Raw genomic sequence first — 18,643 nt, forward strand, 5'->3', positions numbered from 1 at the left:
GATTGGCCACCATTTTGGTGCCTTCTCATTGGTTGCCACTTTTGCACTTTTTTCATTGGTCCATTGATGAGGTGGCATCTTCTCATTGGCCGATGGGCTGGCAACCCTAATTAGGGTTTTGGATCCAATCTGGATCGTCGATCTTGTTTTGATCTCTACCGTCCATTGTATTTTGGACCTCTATATAAGGCCATTGGCTCTCATTTGTAAAAGGAGAGGAGGGGTTGGAGAAATTGTTGCGAAAATAATACCAAAGTGCTCTCTTTTTCATTGCATGTTGACTAAGAACATTGGGTGTTATTGCATGTTTTCTACTTCCACATAGTTAAATTTTCTTTTCAAGTTGAAGCAATTTCATTTCAAGTTGTTAGAGTAAGAGTAAAATAAAATGGATTGTTGCATGGTAGCTTTGGTAGATGTTTGATAGGGGTCAACACTAGGCCACTAGCATCCTAGCGGCTGGTTGGGAGGCTTTGTGTGGTGATCTAGTTTACTTTCCTTTGAAGCGTTGCATCTATGGAGGTAGGGCCGCTGGTTAGCCTTCATTAGATTCGATCCCCGTCCATCTACTAACCTTCCATTCTTAGGAGTAGGAGTAGTTGAGTAGCCAAATTTCATGCTTAGAAGAGGTTAGTTAGAGAAGTAAACCAAAACATCGGCATTCTCACCTTCCATCGCCATTCACCCTACATTGCCATCATCACGCCATCAACATCATCTAGCATTCACACCGAACCACCATCTCCATTTTCTCACCAAGATCCAAATTTTTCTCAAACAAGAAAACGTAAGGCCGCCTACGTGATTACCAGCAAATCACATTGATAAAACTGAGCGAGTATCCAACGGTGTAAGGAACATTGGAGTTATACTCATGTCCCATGAGAGATAACTTTTCAAGAGAGGAATTGTGAATTTGATATTCTGTATCAAGCATCCAATTACTAATATGTTATGTAGTGACACAAAACTCGCATCAACAGTCTTTTCCCTTGATGATCGTATACTTTCCTTTCTAAATTTATCTTTGACAGAGTGCCATCAATTCGATGATTGTGTGGACTTGGAAGTGCATTTATTATTTTAACAGATATAATAGTCGTTATCTCCATGTTACCATCCTGGCACTTTGTATACTTCTCAAAATTCAAACTCATCCCTTTATGCTCGATAATATTGCTTGAGTTCGATATAGTCACTTATACTTATGGGTAGGTCTCTTCAAAAAAATTCTGTATGGAATGATCCGAATACAATCTTCATTATCACTGACTTCCTATTTCCCATTTCTTTGTCGATGCTAGATACAAATAGCATATGCATAGATTGGAATTGTTGGTTTGCGGTAGTACAGGCAGAGAAGCCCCATAACAACGAGATGATATTTTCATTTATCGCACACAAGTTATCTACTACAAATTCTCTAGGGGTTCTAGGTAGTCTTTCCCACCATTTCCCATGTGGATAGTAAATAACTATCTTCTGCAATTTGCGATACCATTTTCCTTTGTATAAAGCTTGATGTCTGACCGCTTCCCTTTGCTTGCCGTTACTTGAGTGAGCCAATTAGTCATTTCATTTCCTTAATATCTTTCCTCCCCTCGAGGTATTTTCTTTGTGCTCATTATGATTGTGATCATGGTCCTCCTAGTTCACTCCCGCTTATTGTATTATATCTCTAAAATTAAGTAATGAACTTTGTTCTTCTACGTACTAGATGATATTTTCTATATAATCTGATATATCATCTTAATATAAATTTCTTTTTTTTATGACATGATTTTATAATTTTATCTGCACTTGTATATCTTTCTTAGACTTTCTTACTAAACCATTTTTACACTTGCAGCCCTACTTTGATACCATGTTAAGTGAAAGGATCTTTGCAAATGAAATAGCACTGCTCTTTATTTCTATGTGTTCCAAATTTAGATTGAATGTTCTATAAATATGTATAGTGGAGACATGTCTCATGAAGAGACATGTCTCTATTATAAATTTAACTTAATAACCATTAGACAATATTAACACAATGTACAATCATATCTCTTTAATATATATATTATATTATAATATATATAGATATATAATACATGTGAGTTTGTCTAACTGATGATTAACTAATAACCATAGAAGGATTATCTCTAGATTAATTCAATCCGACTGAGGCTACAGCATTAACAATCTTATGATGTTTCCAAGGAAGAAAATGTTTTTTCACATGATGAATCGTTTGAAGATGATGTAACAGTTGTCGTGGCCATGCATTTAGAGATGGAGGAAGATTTATCTGATATATTTGAAATTGTTGCCACGGGGATGGTGAATTGTCTATTGACCAAAGGATTGTTCTTACTTGCGAGTCAAACAACAAAGAGTAAAAACCAAATGAGAAGAAAACAAACTTGTTTTACATTTTGATGAGGATAATTTTACTCAAGGAGAAAGCACGTTGGAATCTTATGGTGTTTCCAAAGAAGAAAATAATTTTTCACATGATGAATCATTTGACGATGATGTAATTATTGCAGCAGGGATGGTGAATTGTCTATTGACCAAAGGGTTGTTCTTACTTTGGAGTCAAAAAATTACCAAGAAGTTGACTCTCAAGGGGCTGATTTGGAGGTTCAATCTAAGAAGGCATTTCAAGGTGATGGTTTTGATACACATACTCTGAAGGATCAGTTGAAGTTCATTGATGATATGGTTGTTGCTTCTTCAATACATATGATGACACACATAAGATCATTGAAGATCTCTATAGGAAGGTTCAAATTGAAAGGAGACAAAGGGGCATGGCATGTGATATCTATTTTGCAGACTTGCAGGTTGTTAAAGTGGCTTTGGAATTAATGAAATCTGATTGTTTGTGTTTACTTTCAGTCAGGGATCATACTTAAAGAATTCTGAAGTATATGCTAACAAATTGAAGGAAAAAAAAGGGCAAGATCAATAGGATCATAATGGAGCTTAACAATGCACATGAGATATTGGAGAACGCAGATGACTCTTCAAGAAGTAAAAAAATAGATTGTTGTCACCAATCATTAGGGAAGAAGAGGACAAAGGAAGGATTGAATTTATGAGGGAAGTGATAAAGGAACTTGACAACATACAACAAAATTATGATTGAGATAATTGGCCCACAAGATTAAGTGATAAATTTTTGGACCAGTCAAAACTTTAGTGTAAGTTGGATAATATTCAGTTGGTTGACAATTCTTTGTTTTAGGTGGACGCTTGATGCAGGAGCTTCCTAGGGTAGTGGCAGTCCTGTATGTAGGAGCATTGAGCTCGGATTTTGCAGATCTATGTTTCACGCAGTTAGGGTTATGTTCGAGGCATATTGGTGGACCTTATCCTATGAGCGCATGACAATTGGATGGATCGTGTTGGAGTTAGAGCTGTTTTGGTGGCTGCTGGTCATGTGTTCGTATTTCCTGGGCGGACTTTGGAGATTGTTTTCGCGAGCTTTGATCCGTGGGAATTTTTTTGTGCGCTCTTGGATATGGATTGTTGGATGGCACATGGACCTATGTCTAAGGCCGTGTACTCTTATGTGGTCTTATGAGTTAGTTATGGTTGTAAAACTTGGGGCTTGTCCTAAGTGTTTAGTTATTTCATGTGTATTTAATGTTTGTTGTTAGGTCTACTTGTGGCTGAGTGTTTATTTAATGAGAGTGTTTATGTAATGTGACTTGCTAGTCCGACTTGTGGCTTGGTTTGGTATAAGTAGAGGGTCTTGCCTTGTCTTGAGACATCAGTGGAGCATGAAGAAGATGGAGTAGCTAAGAGGAGCAATGTTTAGCAGGGCTAGTAGTGATGCAGGAGCATCTTGCATGGGAAAATTTAAAAAAAAAAAAAAAAAATTGTGGAGAGAGAAAGTGATGAAATAGAAAGAAAATAATAAAAAAAATTAAAAAGGGGAAAAAAGAGAAAAGAAAAGAGGAATTTTTATTTTCGAGGTGCAAAGGTGGTGTAAATAGAAAAAATAAATAAAAATGGTTGTCATTCCATTTATCGAGGTGTGTAGGTGGAATTCTAGAAGGTTGTGGATATTTTATTAAATCATGTATTTAATATTTGTTGGGTCATGGTGGTGCTTAGTTGTATTTGGGTGGGAATTAAATATTTGTTGAAGGTAGTTGTATTTACCTTTTATCCCACATTGGTTGTGTTTGTAACATCTTGGGTGGAAAGTGCCTATTTAAGCAAGGCATATGAGCATTTCTAATCAAGCTGGAAGGTGTGAAAGCTTCAAGGTGTGATCTCTTCTTAGTAGAAGCTTGGAGAGAAGGAGGAAGTGAGGAGCGAGCTTTCCTGAGTCTGTGGACAGAGCGCCGAATGTGAGGCAATTTACAATAGGATTGTGGTGGAGTTGCGAGTTTGTGAGAAGAGCTAGTGGTTGCGGTTTAGAAACAAGGAGGTTGCTTGGTGGTTTGCAAGCACAAGTTGAGATCTTGGAGGTTTCTACCAGAGTGTGGATCTGGACTAGCTAGTGTTTTGGATCTTGAGAGATCTTGCAGAACTATTACTTGCTTTGTATTTGGCCGTAACCGGGAAGGCCTTACACCCCGACACATTGCATGTAACAATTATTTTATGAATAAAGAGTTGTGATTTGGTATTAGATCTTGCATTTTGTTTCTTGGTATTGTGTTTTGCTGCATGGTTGTATAGCTGGGGGCTATGACATCTCCTTTGAGGATTCTCCTGCCTTGCACTGCGTTGGGTGGTATCAGCGCCGAGTAGTTCCTGAGCATGTAGACAAATCGCCAAAGTATTGAGAGTTTGCACCAAGATCTTGGGAGGACATGCAGATTGATCGATGGATGCGGAGATGGAAGACTGAACTTGTTGAGGCATGATTGTAGAAAGCTTGTGGATTATAGGTCTGTGGTCCTAGACTTGTGATGTGGTTCCTGATTGTTTATGCGAGGTGGCATGTTGCGATTTGACTTGCAAACATTTCGAGGTTGTCACAAGGAGCGTGGGAAGGATTTGTTGTTGAGGGTTTACGAAGATCTTAGTAGATGGCTCCAAGAGCATTGGACCCTGAGATGATTGTGAATCTTCATGATGTGGTGGAGAGGAGGTTTTTTGAGATGACTGCTTAGTTTGAAGCTAGCTTGGCTGATCGAGTTAGGGATGGGGTGAGGAAGGAATTTCGTGAATGTTTGTGGAGCTAGAGTCTACCGATCCAGAAGAGAGTTGTTTGGCTAGTTAAGAGACTTGTTCGAGAGAGAAGATGGCATCGCAAGGTTGAGGTGGAAGAAGTTGGTTTTGTTGATCAGTTTGTGGAGTCTGATACAGAACTTGCAGAGCAACTTGAGGTTGTTGTTGAAGATATTCCTAACCTTGTTGATGTTGGGATGGAGATTAGTTTTCATGATCAGTTGGTTGAGTCTGATATGGAGATTATGGAGTACTCGGTCATGGATAATCTAGTTGCTGTTGGTGATGACTTTTATATTGCAAAGCATCTTGTTGTGAGCAATGAGACCGCTAGTGTTGTGAGTTTGGCATATGTTGCTGAGGAGTTACATATTGCTGCTGATATGGAGTTTGTTGCTGCTGGTGTGGATTCACTAGTTGCTGATGTGGATAAGGGTTTGTTGATGAAGTATTGTGTTCTGTTTGTTCTTGGGAGTGAGCATGCTGATTGGATGGTTGAGATTTTGGTGTTTGACATATGGATGCAGATGTGGAAGATTTGCATGTTGGTTTCCTTGTCCCTGTTGAGGTGGGAACCTTTGGTGAAGATGAAGATGGTTGGAGATCTTTCTTTTGGCATCAAAGTGTGGGACAAACTTTTCTATCTACCGGGGGAGTCTGATGTAGGAGCATTTTGCATGGAAAAATTTATAAAAAATATAAATAAAAATAAAATTGTGGAGGAGAGAGAAAGTGACGAAATAGAAAGAAAATAATTAAAAAAATAGAAAAGGAGAAAAAGGAGAAAAGAAAAGAGGAATTTCTATTTTCGAGGTGCAAAGGTGGCGTAAATAGAAAAAATAAATAAAAATGTTTGTCATTCCATTTATCGAGGTGTGTGGGTGGAATTCTAGAAGGTTGTGGATATTTTATTAAATTATGTATTTAATATTTGTTGGGTCATGTGGTGGTGCTTAGTTGTATTTGGGTGGGAATTAAATATTTGTTGAAGGTAGGTGTATTTACCTTTTATACCACATTGGTTGTGTTTGTAACATCTAGGGTGGAAAGTGCCTATTTAAGCAAGGCATATGAGCATTTTTAAACAAGTTGGAAGGTGTGAAAGCTTCAAGGTGTGATCTCTTCTTAGTAGAAGCTTGGAGAGAAGGAGGAAGTGAGGAGGGAGTTTTCCTGAGTCTGTGGACAGAGCGCCGAATGTGAGGCAGTTTACAATAGGATTGTGGTGGAGTTGTGAGTTTGTGAGAAGAGCTAGTGGCTGTAGTTTAGAAACAAGGAGGTTGCTTGGTGGCTTGCGAGCACAAGTTGAGATCTTGGAGGTTTCTGCCAGAGTGTGGATCTGGACTAGCTAGTGTTTTGGATCTTGAGAGATCTTGCAGAACTATTACTTGCTTTGTATTTGGCCGTAACCAGGATGGCCTTATAGCCCGACACGTTGCATGTAACAATTATTTTATGAATAAAGAGTTGTGACTTGGTATCAGATCTTGCATTTTGTTTCTTGGTATTGTGTTTCGCTGCATGGTTGTATAGCTGGGGGCTAGGACATCTCCTTTGGGGATTCTCCTACTTTGCACTGCGTCAAGTAGCTAAGTGTGGGCTTGGGAAACAAGAAGGTTGCTTGGTGGCTTATGAGCACAAGTCTATATTCTTCTTGGGGTTTCTACCAGATTGTGGGTTTGGACTAGTTGGTGTTTAGATCTTGCGAGGTCTTGTAGAATCGTTGTTGTAGTTGCTTATGTATTTGGTCGTAACTCGGAAGGCCTTATAGTCGGGCATGTTGGATGTTATTTTGTTGATTCTAATAGGAGAAAATGTGTTGCAATTGATCTAAATCTCTAAGTTATTGTTATTCTTCCATTGTGTAGTTATTTGTTGGGGGCTAGGTCATCTCGTTTGGGGATACACCTAGCTTTCACTGCATCAATTTTGATTGGACATTTGATAATCCAATTTTTGAGTTGTAAGAGAGTTCTTTATGACTCCAGTGATGAGAATGGAATTGTTTGCAGGAATTGGGACTTAAGGTGTAGTTACTAGTGCTGAGTTTTGGTCACAAGGTTGGAGTATCAGAACAATTTCTATTGTTAGTACTGCCCCATTTTCAATAAGCTTACATATGGGTTCAAATTCTTATCTAGATGAGTTGGATGGATTTTGTGGTCTAATAGCTAAGTAGTTTTTGGTTAAGAACTAATGGTATATATGGTTCGATCATAGGAGATGAATTTTCAGCTATTTCCTTACTCATGATTCCTATGTATTTAGTGACATCTCAAATTGATTATTGTTGTACTAGTTCTCCCACATCGTAGGTATTTGCCTCAATCTTTGAGTAGTTTGATTTTGTGCACTTGCAATATTCAATTTAGTTTGTTGTGGGACATTTTGTGGGCACAAATAAAATATTCTTTACTTCCATTTGGGAAAATTTGGGTCACTATGGTCACTTCTTAACATCAATATGTGTGCTTATGATGCATTTTATGCACTTAAATGGGAGATTATTTGTAGTTGTAGAGTTGTTCAATGTTGATAGCTCCTTGAGATTTTCTACTATCTTCTCATATTTAACAATTATGACAACATGATAATTTGGGACCCTGGCATTTGCATGTTTGGTGCATTACTTCAGTGGGATTTTGATGAGTGGCTTCACAATTTTGGGCATGTTGTTTATATTAGAGTGGCACAGGGGATTGGTGGAGCAACATTCTTGAGGTTGATTAGGGATCCAGGCATTTGGTTTTAGCATTAGGTGCAGAATGCTTGCCCTAGGAAGGGAGGATTGTAATATCACCTTTTTGGGACAATAGTAGTCAATTAAATAATTAAATTCTAAGTTGTCAAATTCTATCAAATTTAGTGATGACTTAATTATTTAATAAAGTATTAAAATGACTTCAATGGAGCTTAGTGAATAATTAATAAAGTCATAAATTTTAAGGGGGATAAGTAAGTGACGAAAAGGAATGCCAAGAGAGAGGTAGAAGGAAACCGAAATTACAGGGCTGTGCTATTAAAGAACATCGAGAGGCTCATTCTAAGGATGCTTGATATAGGCTTGGCTTATGTTTTGGTTATTGTTTTCTCTTGGAAAATTGTGAAAACCTTTGGCTTTTAGTTTTGAAAACTTGAGGATGAAAACCTTAAGGATTTCTTGGTCGATTAAATGGAAACTAAATTAGTTTCTTGATGGATTTGCAATGGAGTTCACAGATGGACAAAATCATACCAGAGGTATTTCATATTTGTTTATAACTTTATATTAAGGTTATAATGACTTATCTTCATAATTTATTCCAGATTTTATTTCAGTTTGATATAATATGATTTTCATATAATTTGTTGGATTAAAAAACATAGTTGAGTAAATATAAATTTTGTAGAACATTTGGAAAAATTTGGTGCAAATATCCTAGGAGGATATTACATGTTGTTTGGTCTTGTATGCATGGACTGCAATAGTGCTAGGGGCTTTTGCTACTATACAAGTAAAGGTTGATCCTTAAATGCATTTTATGGAAATTTTCACAATCTTATGTAGTGTTACATATATTATGTGTTACCTCAACTGATTTTGTTACCCCAAACTGATGCTGATGATGAACACGGTCAGATAACAAAGCTATGAAAGGTATGTAGAAGAATTGGATTAGTTGTTATGTTGTCATTGATGTCAAACCTATTTGACTTACTGGTTTATGTAAGTTGCCATATCAATCTGAAGTATGCAATGTTGAGTAAAGAAATGGTTAGTAAAGATAGAGGATGAAATGATGAAGTCATGTTAGTGTGAGCTTAAATGGGCAATTGATGAATTAGTCCATGACAAGGTAATATTGGTTTGATTGTTTTCTACATGATTTGATGAAGTGTTAGAATGATGCACAAGTCAGTTAGGAATGAAGATGTGAAGTGAAAAGACAAGGAATCAGTGTGCCTTACCGAGTCATAAATGGTGGTTGGTAGGAAAAGATATTGGTCATTTGTAGTAAACCAAGAACACATTGTTAACCGAGTAAATAATCTTAACTGAGGAAATGAACATGTTCGGTTAAGCAAGAACATAGGTCGGTAGGAAGAGTCGTTTTGGGAAATCAATTAAATGGCGACATCGAGTGTTGATCTGGAAGATTCTAAGGAAGGAATGAAGTCTGTTAGTGAAATCAATGGATTAAAAAGGTTAGGTACACATAAATGGTAAAGATTTAATGTTTGGTTAGAGATCCAAGAAAAAATCAAGTTCGGAGGTAAAGATCTAGCTGGCACGATCCATAAAATGTTTTCCAAGCGACAGATTCAATGTATGTGAGTTGAGATTTGATCGATGGATGAGATTAATTCAAGGAAACCCTAATGTATGAGATTTAGCAGCAAAAATTGTCTATATAAAGGATGAACAAGAAGGTTGTTGCTGCTGATAGCCAAGTGGGTACAGAAGAATAACTGAGCAGAACATAATAGAAGAAAAGTGCGGATCAGGAAAAGGAAAGTAATAAGTTGAAGGATACATGTTGATTAGCCTGTAAGGAAAGGTTTGAAGAAGAGCATAGAACAAAAAGGAGATCTGAACAAAAAAAGGTAGTTGCACATTATATCAGATCATTTTACTGTTACTTTCTAACCGTTGCATCAGAATATCTCTTAACCAAGTGGATTTAACAGTCAAATTTCTAAATCCTTTGTAAGGTGGCATTCTAAAAAATGTACTAAGTCCTCTAGCTAGGCTATTCATTTATAACCTCTAACAAGATTGGCTCGAAATCGAGCTCACTTCAGAAGAGTGAATTATTTGTGGGTGATAATTCCCGCCGTGGTTTTTACCCAAATTGGGTTTCCACATTAAATACAGGTCTCTAAGTGTGATTGAATGCTTAAATTTGATTAATGAGGTAGGTTGCTGAAAAGGTTTTAAGGTTGAAAGTTTTTAAGGGACTTGAGGATAACTGATTCACCCCCCCAGTTATCCAACATTATGAAGTTGATAGTTTTACACAATGCAACAAATGAATATTCTCTAAGATGTGAGCACATGATCGAGAGCTGTCCAAATGCTTTTGGGAGGTGGGAACTTGATCCTCAAATGCTTATGTGGCTTAGGTAAACGTGTATGGAAATGAGTAGTTTAGATGAAGCATGACATCATCAAGGACCATTCGCTAATCAAGTCAAGGTTTGGATGCGTGGATGATTGAACATGGCATCAAGTCTACACACAATTATGGAAGTCTTTTTTATTAGTCTCCTGTCATGTTTCAAAAAAACATTTGTAGGAAGTGATTCGCTGTGATTTAATAGGAGTGAAATGTTGTACATCTAAAGTCATAGATTAGAAAGTATATTGAGGCACTCTTGGGTAGACACATGTCTAATGGTTAAATGTGTGGTCTAAGTTATGTGGGTTGGTCAAATGTGTAGAATGTAGGTTATCAATTTATTCTTGTCCACAATAATGACATGAGTGGCTATATAGGAGTGTTCTTTAATGTTAAGGCATCATTGGTTCAAGCTAGTTAAAAAAAGAATATTTGAGCAGCTTGATCTCTCATGGCATGAAATCGTTTTGACCAGTTTTTCCTTAAAGAGTAACGCGGCTTAATTGTAAACGAAGGACACTTCTATTTTGAGTAAATTGAATGTTAGAATACATTGGTGGCAGTATAGGCAGTAAGGAAGGCTATTTCATCGGCCAATCCCTTCTCCCGACAGACAAAAGTCCCAGGCTATCCAAGAGTTTAGAAGGGCCCTTCTCCTAGGGACTTTAGACACTCAACCAACGGGAGAGGAAAGAAAGGCCATTCTCTGTATAACGGGGCAAGAAGATCCATCCAGGCAGGAAGGCCAGTCATTCCCCACTACGGGAAAAGACCAATCAACACTGAGGCCCTATTTGGATATATGGGCCAGTCTATCTCTTTGGGAATTCAAACCAGTAACTGCCATAGATCTTGTTTCTATATATTGAATATGCCTTCCTAAACAGAAAGGGACATTTTCCGTTGGACAATTAACTAAATTAAATTCAGATAAATTGTTTTGGCAGAATATCCCATAGTATTAGAAGTAAAAAGGTGGACTACATGTAATTCATGAACAGGCATCTAACTCAAAAGATGCTTCATGAACAGGCATTCAACTCATGTATCTAACATTCAACTTATATTTGATTTGTCTTAGATTCCTTGACAAAAGAAGAGTGTGGAATCTATGGTTTTGAATACAAATATTGCCTTATTTTGATGAGCAATATCAATCCCTCATTGTTTGACATGATAAGAATGGATCTATATTCAACTTGATGTTGAAAAAAATGTATTTTTCTGATAAAATGCTTGAACACATTAGCCATAGAGACAAGATACAGTATGACCAAATTTAAATTTTATGTTGCAGTGTGATATGTTTCTGATTTTGGAGACAATTTCACAGCATGATGATTTACTCTACACTTTCATATGATTGTCTCTTTGATTATCAATTGCTTTTGGAATTATTTTTGCATGATCATTATCACCGCTCATGATATAAAGTTCATATTTGTTTTGAATTGCTGTGCTTTTGTTGATAACAGATTTTGTTGTTGTTATTGTACAGATGTTAAAAGACTTCCTTATTTGGATTGACAAGAATGTGGGTCCTTGGGGGCCTCCTGTATTGTAAGTATCATGTTATATTATCTTAAATAGTATCTTTTGTAATTTTCAGTAAGATAATTTTCTGTGTCCTTAATTTTTTATATTTATTTGTTTGTGATTTCTTATTACTTTTTCCCAATGTTGGGTGAATGAGGATTAAGTCGGCTTCTCTTACACAAAACACAAGGACATCCACTGAAGTGAGGATTAAATTCCATTAATTGAATGTAAAGTAGCAGTTAACAAACTTAACACAAAAACATAAACAATGATTTGCCTAAGAGGGTTATCAAGACGAGAGGCCCATTGCAAGAGTTTACTGGTAGCACACACTGACAGATTTTTTATGCGTATCAAATGAATAGAGTTTGTCAAAAACAATTAAGATTGTTTGCAACTTTGCAGGATCGCATTTGCCCATATATTGGAAATTCAAAAAACAGCAGATATTTAAAAAATGTAGATCAAATCCTGTGTAGTAGATGGGCAATCCCACACTTGTTGCTTATGACTACATCCTTGATTCTGCTCGTATAAACTGAGTGCTCACCAATCCTTTCCCGCTTAGGCATCTCTTGATTTGATTAGGGTGGAAGAAATTCTATGTAGATTTTGCACTCTGTGGATTCTATACGCCTTTTCTTGCCTTTGTCTTAGTGGAAAACTTGCTGATTTAGGGCCCGTTTGGTTGTGGGAATATAAAAACAGGAATAGGAATACCTATTCTGGAATACTTATTCTCGAATAGAGAATGGGGTTACGTATTCCTATTCTTGTTTGGTTCATCCAGAATTTGATGCGGAATACACGGACTCAAAAATTTATGTTTTCTAAAATTAAAAAAATTGGAATAGGAATACGTATTCCTATTCCATCTATTTAGGTGGATTACCAAATCCTCATTTTTGGGCCAAAATTGGAATACGTATTCCAATTTTTTTCCTATTCCTATTCCGATTTGGTGCATCCAAACAGAGAATTAAAAATTTCCGGAATATACATATGCCTATTCCAGTTGTATTCCCGTTGCCAAACGGGCCCTTAACTATAATCATTGTCAATTGGAAATGAGGTTTTGTTGGCAGAGGATGAAGTTCTTGCTTATCTCATGGAAGGTCAAAACATCAGGTATAAGGTAGAGCTACTCACATAAGGATGAATGTTTTCTATAGTCTTTTTATCACTTGTATGCCAGCTCCAATTGTTGCCAAATGTTCTTTCAATAACTAAATATTTATGCCGTTCTGCCCAAATTCTATGAATTCTGTTTGGTAGTAACGGCCCCTAAAATGTGTGGTTGATTAGGACTTGATTCTCCTTGTCATTAACATCTTATCTAGTTGTCCACAGTAGTATTGCAGGGATTCCAAATAACTTTTATTTCCTGGCCTAAGCTTTAAAATACCTTCACCAAATGGCATTCAAATTCAACACATTTTAACATTCTTAAACCTTAGTATCTGGGTTAATGAAAGTTGCCCTAAGCAGTTTATTTGAAAAAACTTTATGATACATAATATTTGTTTTAGAAATTCTATTGATTTAAGAGAGGCTAAAGATCAAAAAACTTTATCTTACAGAAGCGGGAAGATGTAGGGCATAACCTTTCAGACATTGTCTAGTTTAATTGCAAGATGCTCATAGGTGCGCGGTCTTAATTTAATTCAAAGAATGTGAAATTGCTTTGTACATCTTTTTTGTTGTACAAAATGTGCTTTCATTATATTACACAAAACATTAAGGCTTGGGTTGGTATGGTGACACCTTCTCGGTCTCACATTCTATTTACATTCCATTTACATTCGATGAATTGGAAGATAGATTTGTCTTGTCAAAGAAAAAATTATAAATAAACAAAAATGAGCCATGAGCAAAAATAGTAATGGAAGCTCATTGTCACCTTAATTCCTGCACCAAGTTGATTTTTACAACTTTGCCAATTTGACTAACTTTTGCAATAAAAAGTTTAAAGACTTGCAACTTTGGAAAATGATTGAAAAATTGAGAATGGTCTAAAATTAATGTAAATAGTCTAAACTGACCTTACAAAGCATTATTTAACTAAAACTAAGCAAAATTCCTCAGAAATCACTTTTTGCCTCTTACGAGGCTAATTAGCATGTATAGTGCTCTGCACCATGTGGTCCCTTAAAGAATGACTAGATGTTGTTTATTTCTATATGTTCAATCTGATCATTCCTTCATTTCTTCCTCATCTCCATCAACAAACTGACCTGATTTTGACAACGCTTTCGTCATCAACAAGTTGATCTCCCATCTCAATTCTCATTGTCAGCTGATTGACTATCTCGCCTTTCAATTCACTTCACTTCACTATCAAATTCCTCAACTTAGCCTCATGCTTTGATCGATTCCCATTAGTTTCCTCAAGGATTGAATTGGCAAGTGTTTGTTATGGAAGTGGGTTCCAAGTAAGGAGCCCCATGGCAGGATAGAACCCGACCTCCTGTTGGGAACCATGAGCCCCAAGAGGGCTCGGAATCCAACCTCTGCTTGGGCTCAACCAAGAGTCAAAAATGTTTTCTCATTGGCCTTTCACATTCAAACTTCTACTTTTCTTGACTTTTTGATTTGCAATTTGATCGTTTCCATCAACCTTATTCCTCAATTCTTTCGTTTGCAATTCAAAAGGTAATGCTTTCAATCAGGTCCTATTATTTTCTACTCAAACTTGTCTCAGGTTTCCATCAAACTTAATTCAAATCAGTCTTGACTCTCTTTGCACCATACATCATTTCTTCCCAAAGATGAGAACTTACTTTCATCAAGTCCTTGACTCATTGACTAAGGTTCACTGTAATGTCCCCTCTTTAGTTCGACATGGCATTGATCATGGATTTGCCTATTACAGACTCTCGTAGGCAAATGGTGTGGAAAGAGAGTCAATTCTGCGGATCAGATAGTCATATCTTGCTCTTGAAGAAGTGTTAAGAGGTTATATTTTATCATTATGTGATATTGGGGCCCACATGTTATAATTTTAATTTGAGTTGCACTTTTTATTTTATAAAATTACTTTATTATAAAAAAGTGCATTATAATGAGAAATTATAAAGGATGTTTCTAGAAGTTCTAGCAACTTCTTAGAAAAGTGAATAAATAGAGGGTTGGGCCTCTCATTTGGACATGCTTGGATTGGAGAACTCTTCTACTTCTTCATTGTGAAGACATTTGTGGACTTTGGATCTGCAAATTATTCGATCTTTGGGAACGAATCACTCCCTTGGATTGGCGACTTTGAGGGTGTGAAATATCACCTGAATTGTTGCATAATTGGAGTTGGTATTCAGCCATCTCATTGGAGCTTATTGAGAATTCGTTGTTAGGGTTTGTTTTTGGTTGGAATAAAGATTTCAGATTTGCCCTATCATTGGAGAAGCATTGACAAGAGTTTGAAGACAGAATAAGTGCATTTTCAGAATTGGCAAAGCAGGGTTTGGAACCACATAATTGCTCATATCTCCTCAACCCCTTGGAGTTATTTTTTATGGTTTTATAGGGTTACTACCTAACCCTAGGCGCCCATTTTCCTTGCATTTGGGGGTCCCAAAACCCTAATATTATTTTATTTCAGCAGCTGTACAGGTACGGCCTGGTACGGCCCTGCTAGTTTGGGCAGCAGCAGCAAATTAAGGACAGTTTGGGGGTGCGGTTGGAGGTCTTCATCAACGATTTGCAGCAAAACGTGGTGTTCTTCCATAATTCTTCAAACCAGGTTCTTGCATTCTAAAATAGATGTCAATTTTTGGGTAAATTTGCTGTCATACAGTCATTGTAATAATCAGTCCAGAATTGGTAATAAAATAATTTCAGAATTTATGGCATTGTAATTGAAATATAGTTCATATATTGTAATTCTGTGATTATATTCTGAAAGTATCAAATCTGAAATTACCATATTCTGAATATTGTTACTGTTACACGCCAAGTGTTTGACAAAATTCCTAAGTTCAGTTTGAGGGTTTTTGTGGCCTTTATAGAGAGGGTCATTACAGTGGTATCAGAGCTATAAGTCCTGCCATCCTGTGGAGGTCTTATAGGGAATTTGGAACAGCTGGATAGGAGGGAAAGTGTTTGACGAAATGTCAAAACACTAAAATCAGAGCATGCGACAAAGGCCTTATAATTTCCGCAATACCAAAGCAAGACAAGATAGGATTTCTGACCTGCAGAGCGAACAGTCTAGCTCATCTATCCAGGTGGACATAGAATCCAGTCATACAGACACAGGGGAGGTATTTTTTGATCAAGACTACGACTACAATATGGATAGAGGCGGGAATGCCGGTCCAGATCCGCAAGAGGAAAGATTTTTACAGTTATTAGACACCCTGGCACAGGGACAGTGATTAGCCGAACAAAGAGCACAAGAACAGAATCAGAGAATGGAGCTTATGATGCAGATGATGGCTCGACAAATGGGGTTGAACGCTAACATAGGAGGAGGAAATAATCAGAATGGTCACAATCAGAATGGGAATAATCAGGATGAGAGACATAATGGAGGCGAACAAATTGGGAACAATTTCGGTCATGCCCCCCAGCAAGCTCGGACAGTAAGTTCGAGGCCTATGATTCCTACGTTCCTTCCTAGAGCTCCAGAGCAGCCGGTACCAGAACCCCAGATCACTGACATACAGGATCAGCTGAGGAGAGATTGGGAAGCAGGAGGACCAGATTTTACAGCTGCAATCACCTTTAGAGAATATATGGATGTGCGGATGAAGCATATGCCCCGTGGACAAGACAGGACTCAGAACTATGAGCTACGAAAGAAAGTAGGAAAACTACAGTTACCATATTATGATGGCTCGGGGAAGTCTACAGCAAGAGCTTGGGTTCAAAAGCTTGACACATACTTTCAATTGAATCCTATGTCTGAGGAAGAAGCTATTAAGTATGCAGCAATTCACCTGGATGGGTTAGCACACGAATGGTGGCATCATGGTATGATCACTATGGGTCATGCACACATTACCTCATATGTGGAGTTTACGGAGAGACTGATTGAAAGTTTTGATAAGAAAGATCCAGAACTCCATTTCAAGGAATTAGCCCAGCTTAAACAGTGGGGATCATTGGAAACATACATTTCAGAGTTTCAGAAACTTGCAGTGTTAGTAACAGATGTATCTGAACGAAGGCTATTGGTTTTATTTATGGATGGGTTAGTTGATCCGTTGAGAGGGTGGATTAAAGCTCTCAACCCTCCCACTTTGCAGGAAGCCATTAAGAAAGCTCGTGACATGGATTCCTCTTCAGCTTCTAAAAATAAATTTCAGGCAAAGAGTTTCCCTTCAGGAAAAGATAAGGACAGGAAACCCTTTCATAGAGAGGCACAGCTACCAAAGGAAGAAAGTAAGAGGCTGGACAAGGAGACACTTAATGACTTGCGTAGGAAGAAGCTATGCTTCTATTGCAAAGGCCCGTATGAGTACGGCCATGACTGTCCTATGAGGCCAAAAGGGAAGGCCAACCGGGCAATGTGGGCTTATTACGAAGGCTCAGATTCAGATGGTTCAGAACATCATGATGAGGATCTTGATGAAGTAGAGGGAGAGCAGGAGATAGACAGTGCAGGGCAAAGGCAGGAAACAGAGCTACATTTACAGGAAGCACGACTGTCTAGTATCCAGAGAGAGGGATCTTTCAGACTTCGGGGAGTCTTGGCTGGACAAAAGGTTATTACATTGTTGGACACAGGTGCCACGCATAATTTCATTGATGCACGAGTTGTAGAGAAGCGTGGACTCATTACTGAGGAGTTCGAAGGACTAAGAGTCAAGGTAGCTGATGGATACACTCTTCGTTGTGACAGGATGGTACGAGACTTACCTTTGCGCTTGAACAACTATGAGTTTAAGGCGGATTATCATGTGGTCAACATGGGTGACATGGACATAGTACTTGGGATGCAGTGGCTACATTCATTGAAGGTGGTTACCCTGAGATTAGAGGATATGGAGATACAATTCGAAATGAATGGTAGGATTCATGTGCTAAAGGCTATCCGTAATGGAGACATCAGGACTATCTCATTTAGGCGGTTGGAGAGATTAACTAGGCATAATGATATAGAGTGGGCAGCAGTTTGTACTTTGATACCTACACAGGAGGAGCAACATAAGGCGGAATATCATCCTGATATTCAGAAGTTGAGGATTAAGTACGAAAAGGTATTCAGTGAGATTCCACCAGGCAGGCCACCGGACAGAGGTATTGAGCATATTATTGAACTGGAGGAAGGTGCTAAACCTATCATGATCACACCATATCGACATCCAAAGCGACTCAAGGATGAGATCGAAAGGACCATTGAGGAGTTGCTAGCTATGGGGCACATCCGACCTAGTAAGTCACCTTTTGCATCTTCTGTTGTTTTGGTAAAAAAGAAGGATGGAACGCTTCGGATGTGTATTGATTACAGGGCATTAAATAAGAGAACCATTAAGAACAGGTATCCTATTCCTCGCATTGATGAGTTGATAGATGAATTGCATGGGGCCTGTTATTTCACGAAAATTGATTTGAGATCAGGATATCACCAGATCAGAGTCCGTGAACAGGATATTGAGAAAACTGCTTTCAGATGTCATTGTGGGCACTTTGAGTTTGTAGTCATGCCTTTCGGCCTGACCAATGCACCTGCCACTTTCCAGTCCACTATGAACAGAGTTTTCCACCATCAGTTGAGGAAATTCGTGCTGGTGTTTTTTGATGACATTTTGATCTATAGCCGATCATGGCAGGAGCATCTAGAGCATTTGGAGACGGTGTTGAGCATTCTACAGAAGGAGTCCTTGTATGCAAAG

The 18,643-nt window shown here is 37.8% G+C and overlaps 1 protein-coding gene across 1 annotated transcript in view; it reads left to right on the plus strand.

The window, feature by feature from the left end:
- LOC149542696 (uncharacterized) overlaps positions 1-18,643 on the plus strand; it is a 153,156-nt gene that overhangs the window by 19,925 nt on the left and 114,588 nt on the right. The window contains exon 2 of the mRNA XM_089797575.1: positions 11,770-11,831. Coding sequence (XP_089653701.1) covers positions 11,770-11,831 — 62 coding nt within the window. The remainder of the gene's footprint in view (positions 1-11,769; positions 11,832-18,643) is intronic.

Source organism: Cupressus sempervirens, chromosome 8 (assembly GCF_028749045.1).
Source record: "Cupressus sempervirens isolate cs-2001-9-10 chromosome 8, ASM2874904v1, whole genome shotgun sequence".
NCBI classification, from domain to species: domain Eukaryota; kingdom Viridiplantae; phylum Streptophyta; class Pinopsida; order Cupressales; family Cupressaceae; genus Cupressus; species Cupressus sempervirens.